The 12,026-nt window shown below is 34.2% G+C and overlaps 1 protein-coding gene across 8 annotated transcripts in view; it reads right to left on the reverse strand.

The window, feature by feature from the left end:
- LOC149080092 (transcription factor 12-like) overlaps window positions 1-12,026 on the reverse strand; it is a 165,408-nt gene that overhangs the window by 13,221 nt on the left and 140,161 nt on the right. For all 8 annotated transcript variants that reach the window (XM_089239081.1, XM_089239080.1, XM_089239083.1 and 5 more), the window contains one exon: window positions 7,665-7,748. In XM_089239081.1, the coding sequence (XP_089095207.1) occupies window positions 7,665-7,748 (84 nt within the window). The remainder of the gene's footprint in view (window positions 1-7,664; window positions 7,749-12,026) is intronic.

The raw sequence follows: 12,026 nt of genomic DNA on the forward strand, positions 1-12,026 counted from the left end.
TATTTCTACGACTTCAAAACTAGGTATGACCAAAATAGTAATGAATACACTTTTTATCTACATTGAGATGTTTATATTCACTTTGAATTGCCTGCATTTCAGGCTTTGAGTACTTTAAATGAAAAATTATAAACAAAAACAGTCAAACCTTGTTAACCCTATGAGGTATATGCAAGATTAGTCTTAGAAGTGACACATTTGAATGCAGCGCCTGTAGACTGCTCACAATTCATGTAACAACAAAAGGAAATTTATTTCTATTTTAACAAAAAAAAAGGTTCCTCCAGGGAACAGAAAGTCTCACACGTTTATGAAAAATGGATAAAAAATAATCAATCTATTACAAGAAGTACCCATCGATGGATTAGCTCACCAACCCCTCAGCAAGACATGTATGAAAAATAATATCAAATGCTGCCGTTTGGATTCCGCAATAAACTGCAGGTACCAATCTAATTAGCCCTAATGTACAGAAAAAGACCAGTGTGTAACAAAAACAATCAGATCTGATCAGTAAATCACAGTGAAGTATGGAGTAGCTAACGACACTAAAACTTTAAAGTATCATGAAAATATTAAAGCAACTTGAAAAAAACACCCAATTAACACCAATAAAATTAATTTTTGTTATTTACCTTTAAATTCTACAAATAAAAAAAATACAGGGTTCCCAGCAAAATCTGCTTGATTATTTCCCTGACCAAAAATTTGTATATTTCTTTCATCTCCGGAGGAAAGAAATATAATTCAAAATCTTAACATCACAAATTGAAAATTTTTGTTTTTCAAGTTAGTTTTCTTCCTTTTGATGATCTTTTCTGACTTTTATCAAATATTCAAGGGTGGGAAGTGACTAAGTCTATTTCGGAGCAGCTTTGGAGCAGCAAAATTCAGGATTTGGAGCAGTTTTGGAGCAGCAAATTCGAGATTTGGAGCAGATATTTATAAATGCGAGCAGTGAAATTAACAAGAATATTTTCGTTAACCCTCAACCCTTTTCAAAATAAAACTGCAGCATGTCTTTTGTTATCAAACATCTTTTCGTCAGCTTGATTTTTGTTTTTGGTGCTTTAGGCATTTGACACCTTGTTTGAAAGAGCGGCTGTCATAAAATTTTTTGCACCTGTCTATTTAAGATTATTTTTGCTTACTGACGACACTATTTGCTGCCTTGAACAGCAGCACTTCAAGTGAGCTAAAAAATTTTTATAAGTTTTTAATTTTTTTATACTTGGAAAGAAATTGTTGCAAAATGGGAGAGAATTTCGGAAGAATCAACTCAATGTTTGGCGATTCAGAACTCATTATCTGGCGAGATTGGCGATTTAACGCTTGTTATTTGGCGATATTGACGATTTAACGCTCGTTATTCGGCAACATTGGCGATTTAATGCTCGTTATTCGGCAACATTAGCAATTTAACGCTTGTTATTCGGCAAAGTTTCTAAACTAACATTCGTAATTCGGCGGACATGCGCTTTTTACTCCCGGAATGAAATTTTTTTTCACGAAACATCGGGATTTAACACAATGACAATCAACTACAGTAATTTCTGCTGCTTCCAGTGACGACTTTTTTTTTTTTTAACGGAAACACTCGAATTTGCACTTTAAAGCTGAAAGGCATTGCAAACCATCTTCAGTTCCACGATCACGGACAATATCGGGGTTTCGCGATGGAAAGCCCGATCAGGGGCCGATAGTTTAAGTATAGTGGAATAAAACACGCTCTTCTCGCAAAGAAACGTTTCATGGCTAGCAGGAACAAAAATTTTTTGGCGCCCTTTCCAAAATTCCGGGCATACTGAAGCAAAATTCGCTATTTGGCGCAGAAAAATGTGAAAATACGCTATTGGAGCAGGATGGCGCAAGATATTAGTTTTGGCGCAGTGCGGCGCAATTGGCGCAGAGTTCCCACCCCTGAATATTTGCATATTTCACTGACTTTTGCCCAATATTTTACATTTTCTCTGACTCTCCAGGTCGCTAGGAATTCCAAAATATTCTATAACTCTGTAGGGTAGAGTGGGGCAAGATGGAATAGTTGAACTGCTGGCGCACTCGGTGCTGCAAGCGAGCTGATGTTGGTACTAGTGATAGAGGTGGAGAAAAAGCCTTTGTGCAAGCAGCAGTCATTTTGATTGAGTCGTTTGGCTTGTGCAAAAGTTTTTCAAAGAAGTGGTCTGATTTCTCTTGGATAGTTCACTCATGTCATTTCAGTTTTATGCTGAATAAAGGTAACTTATACCAACTTCATAATACTAATAAACTTCATAATACAATAAATTATAACTGACATACTTTATAAATACTCTTGGTAAAACCTAACCAACAACGAGCATTAATCACAAATTAATGCATCGGCAGGGCAAGATAACATTTTTTTCTGTGGGTATGATGGGAGTTTGAGGGGAGTGATGGAGATAGTAACCTACCTTAATTCACTCTTGCTTAGTCGTTCTTTTTTTCTTTGCAGATTAACAGAGATGGTTTGGACAGATAAAAATAAGACTGATCAAGGCGGGTGGGATCCAGAATCAATGAAAAATGCAATTGAATTTGTTATTACGATCAGGATGTTACAAGTTAGATAAGATCAAATTCAGGATTTTTAGTTTCTGTGTACCAGATTGCAAAAATGTATGGAATTGCATTTACGAATGCATTTGTAAAAGCAGCTACCATGTCAACTGCAATGAAATTTCAGAACTGCAATGGATTTCAGAAGACTAATATTTAGCCTGTCAATCAAGAAGTTTCTAGTGAACATGATTTTGCACCTATTTAGACTACAGACACACTGTAAGCCACCACCGCTACCCTGCTGTCACTCACATTAACCTTGCTGCTGTTATCAATGTCACAGCAAGTAACGGAAAAAAAAAAAGAATTCCAAATGTTCTGCACCAGAAGAAATCCAACCAATTCCTAGTTACAGGGGTTTCCATTAAAGAAAAAGAGGATTAGAAAGCACGGCAACACTGCAGTTTTGACAGAGTCACACAAAAATGAACTTATGGCAAAAATAAATACTAAAAAAAGAAATGACTGAAAACGGTCACACTTTGATTTTTTTACTAGAGGCTTTTGATGCTGAGAGTCTTTACTGTGGTAATTTACAATCACAGTCTGCTGAGGGCTGGATTCAGTGTTGGAAGAATAAACGATGGGCGGAATGCACATGTGCAGGTGATGAAGATGTAGAATCAGTTCATCTTTGTGCATCATGCCAAGAGATTAGACTCATCATTCCGCACTAGTGATCCCATCTTGCCCCACTCAGTGGCGTTTTGTTCTTCACCGAAAAATATATTTTTTAAATTAACTAAAAATAAAAAATAAGTTCATTATGAACATTAATAGTATACAATTATATGAATTTTTTTTTCAAAAATTTCCAAGCATAATTGTTGGTTTTATAAATTCAAAAGCACTATGTATCCTCTTTTTCCCCACTCTCCCCCTATGTGTAAGAATTATTTTTTACTGCTACATCGTAAATGATCGGGAGGCTTCAACAGTCTGCTAAGCATCTATTCATGATGGGCGGTTCCAAATGAACTCGAGTGAAATAGCCTTGGGCTGAATGGATCACTTGTGTGTGTCTACCTTTAAAGTTGTTATTGTACGAGCAACCTAAACACATGCAGCATTGCCCTAATGTTCTGAAACTATCTGCAAGAAATTATTATCAGTATCTATGCACACTCTCCCCAGCATTTGCTGCCATTCACAAAAGCCTTATAGAACATTTCCATGCTTTCTTAGTTTCTTTAGCAACATATCTATCAAACTAATAAAGATGAACATGTGAAAAAATTTCTTTGTTGCTTCGATAATACTGCTTCAGCCACGTTGAAATGGACAATGAAAACATGTGTTACAATGGCAGATACTTGTAATGAAATAAATGTTTTCCCTCCCTCCCTACATCAAAACAGCATGCTGACTGCTCATGTTGAAACAGAGGTGTCCAATCAGTTGGCATAGAAAAGGTATGAGTCCAAGAGTCTCGTGGGCAAATGTAATGTGCTGATGATGGTGTAATGGATCGAACCCATGACAAGTAGAGAGGAACCATTCCATTTCATATAAACATTATTTATTTAATGTTTATATTGCTAATAATAATTTCACCTGAAACACCAAGTCACATCATCTGGGGTCGACCCGAAGTAATCGGGTATGGCATTGCACCATTGTCGGGAAACACCTCATCAATGTTTACAGTAAAACATGACATTGTCGCTGTTTCTGTCATCTGACGGCTCCGGAATAATAGATTATATGCAAATGGGGAACCTGATCATGCTGATTGGCCACCTTGACAGCAGCTAGCCATGTATAGAATGACAGCAAGATCACTTCTGCGCATTTCAACTTCACTTGGTCTTACGAGTTTTTCTCTGTTGCTTACTTCATCGGTTGTATTTCAACTCAACCTGGGGAGTCTGACCCACTGTCATCAATGTGTTCCAGAGTTTGATTCTGGCAGTTTGATCATCCTCTAAGGCCCACAGAAGTAAAGGAAGTCGGTGACGTAGTTTGTGAGTGCAAGAACAATTTGAAGGACTGATTTTCCATGGATTGAAATTGCAGATTGTCATATCAAAGGAGCAAGACTTATGGTGAAATATGAAATTTTGTCAACATTTTTTAAGATTAACCCTAGAATACTAACTAAAAAAAGCTGATAAAAACTGCATGTAAACTGCCTATACCTCTACGTCTCTGAGGCGTAGAGTTAGTATTCTAGAGTTAAATAAGTTTAAATTCTGTAAATAAAAGTAAATTGTAATGAGTTCTAAATCTTGACTCTAATTGCACTGGATTGCTTTGTGATGCACATTTAGATCCCGGTTGTGACAAGCTGTTCACCGCAATGGGAACAGTTCAACCCTTATACTACACAAAAAAATCCATCTTCGTTTTTTATCTCATTATTTTTTAGTTAAGGAAAAAATTTGTTTAAAAGATATTTATTGATAAATCATCTATCTAGCTACCAACATTAACTATTATAGAGATGAAGAAAGCTGTTCATCACCTGAATCTTAACTTTAATCAGGCTCTTTTAGGAGAGAAAAGACCCACACTCCCCAGAGCCAGTTCATTCATCACATCCATTACAAATTTATTTTTCTCAGCTGAAAGTTCCTTTTTCACATTCCACAAGAAACTTCCTTTTTCCCTTTCTTACTTTTGTTAAATTCAATGCTGTTTAGGTAATTGTTTTGTGGAACCAATTAATCATGTAAAGTGAGGGGCACCTGTATATAAATTAAGAAGTCATATCATATGATACAGCTACAATATCACCTTTTTCACTCATGGATAATTGAGCAGTCAAATGTTAAAAGTCAAAATTTCGTAAAAGAAAAAAAACAAACAATTCTCTGTCTCCGTAGGTAAGTTCAATAAGTTCATTCTATTCCTTATAGGCCATATTCAATGTGATTCAGTCCCTCTTATAATGCTTTTTTCTACTTTATTGGTAAACATGAATTTCAATAAATTGTTTTGAGCTCTTCGGTTTTATTTTGGTGAGGTTTAACTGCAATGTGAAACTCAATTTATGAATTTTTACAGGACCAAAAATATCATTGAATATATCATCAATAAAAAAAAACTGTATATTTTTGGCAACATTTAACTTATTATTTGCAAGATAGCTGGGAATTCCTTCACATAAAATAACATGTGCACTTGTTGAAGTCACAGATAATCAACAAATGTTAATTATGGGTTCTATGTATGTACAGCATAGAAAATAAAATGTTTGTGTTTACTCAACCCTCTCCCCATTTTCATTTTTGAACACAAATAGCTCTAATGAAGACACTGCCATGATTTCCAGTAAAAAATTTTCTGGGATATATAAGCAGCACTGAGAAAAATTAGTGGAGATAAGAAAAGCTTTCAGTATATCTTTCAACTCCTGTTTTTCAGAGAGCATCTAAGATCTTTTGCACTGAATTTTAATAATTAAAATTTTTTATGTAAATAAAAAGCACTTATAACAGCATTTGCTATTGGCAATAACGAGAATTTCGAAGAAATTTCAATAACAGCATAAATTTGATTGTATGTGATAATAATGCTGCCTTTTGATATAATGATGATTCACTCGACAACAATATTTTCTTGGTCATCGTTATATCCAGATTTCACTGTATTGACATTGTGAAATGTGTTTACAACATACCAAAAGGAAAATTCTGTGACTTTTTCTTGACTATTCATGGATCTTTGCTTGTCGACCAAACAAGATTTGCTAGACCCTTTCATTATAGCAGTGATACCCAAAAACTATTCGTCCATTGCACCATTATGCACAGAAAGGACAAACAAGTTGCTATTTTTAAAAAATGGTAACAACTATGTTACAGTTAATGAACCTAAATTATTCAGCAATAAAATTCATCTCAAGAGCTCCAATGTCCAACATACAGCCGAATGGGCTGTGCTAAAACACCTCATTTATAGATAAGATATTTTACAATGAGGTTGTTGCACAAATGCGACAGATTGTAGGAAAAGAAATAAAAACACTCGCCCCAGGCCAAATTCTCTAAAACTTTTCATACTACCCTTCTTTTTAAAAACAATTCTTTTACCTTGTTCTTTAGGTTAACTTTTTATACCAGTGTTTCCCAAAGGGGGCAACGGAATGGTCCGGGAGGGAGGGGCATTAGAAGAAAAAATTTAGTATAGGATCCTATGGGTTGGCTTGAGTTAGAGAGGCGATGAGAATTTTTTTTTTTTAAGAAGGGGCGATGGAACAAAAAGTTTGGGAAACTATATTCTTCACCGTACTGATCTATTTCAGCATCACTTAATGAAAATGCAGACCACTTTCCAAAACACTGCATTCCAGGAAAATGGCATAAACCATATATTTGAATTCTTATTTAAAATTAAAATTGAAAAATAAATTCAAATAACGGTTGATTAATCCTTAACCCCTTGACAGTGTCGTCCGAGCCGAATTTGAATTCATCTGTTTTTTTATTGATATAACGCACAAGAAGGGGGAAAAAAAATTTCCCTTTTTTTTTGCATTTTCCTGAAACAAAAGTCACTGCCAAGGGATTAAAGAATTCTAATCATCTATAGATGATCAGCGTAGTATGAAAATTCTTAAAATGATGTATAGATAGCCCATGCATTATATGTTCTAGTTTTATTTATGTATTTAAATATATATATATTTCTATTCTCTGACAGGTTTACTTGAACTGTATGGGATGGTTCAGTGTTAAAGTGTCTGTCTCCAATCATTAGTGTGTCTGTGGCAGTGGGTTCGAACCCAGATTATGTTTGATAAGCAACCCTTTTTTTGATTGCATAGAATTTGCAATGTCAGAGGGATATTGCCATTTATCTTTTACAACAGAAAATTGAAAAAAAGGGGAAAAAAATTTTGCTCCCACAGAGAGAGGTATTGCTCAAACTATTCACACAGTCAAAGGTTTAACTATTTCTGACAAGTTCACAACTGTTTCTGACAAGTGCTAAAACACCTGGGCATTCACGAGTTTCTTGCATTTAATTTTCAGAAATAAAGAATAATAAGCAAAATAAAAACAGCTATGGAGGGCTTAAAGTAAAATTATATACATCCGAATGGTGAATTATTAATAAAACAAAACTGAAGTATTTACCTTTCCCTGGCATTGTTGGCTTGTCTCCTTTCTTTGTCTTTTTCGGCTTTGATTTCAGGAATTTCATCCTCATCCCCAGAGCTACTGTAGTAGATAAAAATAAAATTTGCTGTCAATCATCAGCAAAGTATGAATCTAATGCATATTTCATTTATAAATAATGAAATCTTAAGAAATCAAAGGGATCATTGATCTTGTTTTAGTAGACAAAATGTCTATTTTTCTATTCGTTCATCTATATGCTATCTATAAAAATTTTGGAAAATTAAATTTTTAAAATACTTATTGCTATCCAAACCTCTACCATCTGTATTGAGTGGATCTCAATACAGATGGTTTTTAATGTTTAATCCACAGATTATGATCATCATACATCATATCTGTGGCATTGTCACACTAGCTTGAAGATATCCTTTCTGTAAAATTCTGTCCTAGCTTCATGAACACAAAGTTGCACGGTTTTCTGTGATACCTCTTTCTTTGTGATCATACATCAACCCTTACCACCTTGCTGGGTTGGTGCTGCATGCATGAGGGTGTCTTCCACAACACCCCGATATTTGATGTTAGTGTTTCTATGCATTAATCTCTATATGCACACTGAAATCTTTTTTGAATTTTTTTTTCTGAAATTTCCTCTTTAAACAAAACATCAGTGTCAACCATATTGCAATGGCCACTTACAGTTACAAGATGTCTGCTAATGGCATCACAAAATAGTGTTAACTGAATAGATTAAAATGAGGTAGATCTCCTGGAAACCCCAGACTGTCTCATCCGCCATATTTGCACAAAGTGTAATAATATTAGGTACAGCCAACAACTGTTCTCTATGCAGGGTCTGTCCAGACTTTTTTAAGGGTGCTGCTTTTGTGAAAATGGTAATTAATTTTGTGAAAGCAAACAATCTAGCCAATTCAGAAAAGAAATGAAATGCTTAGTTATGGTTGTGTAAATTTTTATTTTGTGAAGGGTATGGAAAATTGACCTAAATTTTGGCTGGATGACCCCTGAATGACCCCTAATGACATTTTTGGACGATTAAGTGTCACTTCGAAGAGAAAATTGATTTTGCCACTATAAGATGGAGAATGACGATATTGATATACGAGTCTGCTTGGTAATCCAGGAGCCTTAGGACGAGGTATTTTTTTTTATAACAATAATGAATACTGATTTGTAAAAAATTCTTGGTCATTAATTTCAACCTACATATATTGTACAAGCATGTGAGACTTTTCCAATTCAATATTATGTAAAATAAATAGTACATCACTTGGGAAGAGAAAAAAATGGAATATTTTTTTCTCACAACTGAAAATTACTCTTTATAAGTACAAACCCAATGGCTATCATAACACCTTGGATAATAGATGGTCCTGCTTCACTGCATACAAACACCTAATTTGGTGAAAGCTTTATTCATTTCTGCATTATTCATATTAGGGTCAAATAACCATTTCTCATAATAACATCTGATTTAAAAAAAAAGTATGTCAAGAATCTAAACTTTGGTTTTAATGACAAAATTTTGCAGTCCTTTGTGTGAATGCTGTTAAAACTAGGTTTCATTGTAAAGTACTATCAACCTTGGGTTCTCATTTAGATTGAAACAAAATTAAAAAATTATCAAACTCTACAACTTTAGCCTTTCAAACATACACATTAAAGAAACTACAAGGGGGGGGGGGAACCATGCTTTTAAATTTGCTAAGAAACACAACACATTTCACAAACCATGTCACATACAAAAAGCTTTAAATATAGTGGAACCTTGTTTCACCTCAGTTATATGGCTCTCACATTTATACTATGTTTGGCCTTGGTTGCAATTGATTCCTATACACTTTAATGTAAAAATAATTCATTTATTCAATACAAAACCTCAATTATTTGATTTTTCACTTTGACTCATAGGGAGACCCAAAGAAATGGTTTTGAATCGTTTGAAAGATGGCCATATGTCCTTCCAGAATTATTCCTCTCGATGTTTTCAGCGTTATTCCCAGAGGGTGAGAAAGTATATTTTAAGCATTTGGGGGTACGAGTCTAACTATAAGATAAATATATGGACACACACACACAGTATGGTTCACACATACACACACACACACTAATAATGGTTCTTTCAATAATTTCCAATGGAATATTTTTTTTGTTGTGGTGCTTTGCTCATTAGCTGTGTCAAATTTACCTTCTGTAATGTCGAGAAAATGCTTTCTCAAAGAGATAAACCAGGAATTTTGGAAGAATTCAACAAGAATTTAAAATTAATAATGAAAGTTGATCGTGCAAAACAATTGAATAACCCAGTGTTAACTTTGAAAATAATTATTAAACAGAGAAATAAAATCGAAGACCAAGCTGCTGGCTGCAGATCATTCATTGCTAAAAAGATTAGAGTGCAAGATGGATAATTTTTCTAAGCAAAGGTAATGTTCTGCTAATTTTATTTCTTTATGATATGAATTGTGATATTAGAATTCAATACAGAGTTTGAGATACAATTAAAATTAAAACATGTTGAATTTTATATTATTTTCATAGCTGCCAACTTTTGAAAATGAAAATTAGGGAGATTTTCGCGTGAACCCTCATTTTATACTAAAACCACTCCCTAATAAATACGAAAGGGATTTTTCTATATAAAATAGGGATTTTCCACACATGAAAGTTAAAGCATAGGGAATAAAATCCCTACGCAAAAACAAGCAAAATTACAGGCTAAAACTTTAATGGTGATCTAAAATATATATATTGTGTTTAATCAGAAACGATGTGAACAAACATTCTGGGCGACTGACCCCAAAATCATCGGAAGATGAAGGGAAAAAGCGTCAATTTTTGAAGAACACTGACTTTTTGCGATGCTTGATGTTTTTTGATTTCACGTGGGTGATGATGTCAGTCTTTCCACCATGACTGATGTTTATGCCTGTAACACAACTGGTATAAAAATAAAAAGTTGCCCTTTCCTGGAACAATTGATGAAAGGAAATTCAACGAAATAAGTATCTTAAAAATTAAATATTTCTTTGCTTATCAGTATTCATGTTTTGTTATCCCACGTACGTAACGTCAAAAAAGAGGAAGTTTTGACCACATGCACGTCACTATAATCTTCAATTATTATCCAGGACGGCTATTGGCTGCTAAGCTATTTCCCTGCACCAGGGATGCAAGCGCCCCTCATCTATTTCGGAGCAGCAAATTTCATTTTTGGAGCAGAAATTTTTAAAATGGAGCAGAACTAAAAACGAACTATATCTGCAATATGAGTAATTTTTCTGTGAAATGCCAAAAGTTTTGGCAAAAATGGTTGAAACAAATAATTCTAAATAAATTTTCCTTCACAAATTAAAATCCATTTAAATTTTTTCTGAATTATCTTATGTCACTACTAAAACATGCATTACTGAAATGACGAATAAAAATTATTAGACTCTTTTCAAATTAAGTAACATGCATACTAAAAACCTAGGCAGCAAGAATTTCTGCTCCTGGAACACAAAAATCGTATTCATGCTGATATAGAAAAAAAAAATGAGTGCAGAATATAATAAGGGTTTCCGTGAAAAAAAAAAATTAGCTTCTCACAGAATTTAAAGGAATTATTAAATTTAAAAGCAAAATGCAAAAAACGAGAAAAATATATAAAAAAAATACCTTATTTACTTAAACAATTTCTCAACCTAATAGCATGTTAATCGATTACGAATCACGAGTCACTTTCAGAAGTTCCGCATCTCAATGACAATTTTTTTCAAATTTTTCATGCCCTTGAACTTAAGATTTTGTGTCTTATTCCATTAAAGCATTGGATGGACAGATTTTTCAATGTTAGAACAGACTTTTATTTATTTAATAACAATGAACTCTCTTTCACTGTCTGCGTTACCATGTGCTAAAGATAAAGCCTTCACCAAAACTGGCAAAATTTTGAACTTTGGGCTGCTTTCAAGGTTACAAAGTTTGAATATGTCTGCCCAATATCTATCTATTCTCTGAACTAATTTCACTTCTTGTAATTCTTTGCATTGTAGTGCAACCCATTCATCACACATAATTCATAGTTCTGTTGGTGATACAATGTTAAGCAACATCCCAGCAATATGTGAGGGAGTAATGTACCATCCCAGCAATGCATGAGAGGGACTGCAAAAAACAAGAAACAGTGCAAACGTTTCATTCTCTCCAACAACATGTTTTGGAAAGGTAGGACATTAATATAAAAAAGGTATCTCACAGAAGTTATGTAAAATGAGCACATGCTCCTAGTTCAAACTCCTTCCTTTGACTATTGTTAAGAGCATGCCCCCCCCCCAATGCAGAGGTGGACCATGCGGCCATATTCTGCGCCGC

The sequence above is a fragment of the Pholcus phalangioides genome, unplaced genomic scaffold (assembly GCF_987345545.1).
Source record: "Pholcus phalangioides strain wild (caught in Gottingen) unplaced genomic scaffold, Ppha-v1.0 ptg000011l_1, whole genome shotgun sequence".
Taxonomy (NCBI): domain Eukaryota; kingdom Metazoa; phylum Arthropoda; class Arachnida; order Araneae; family Pholcidae; genus Pholcus; species Pholcus phalangioides.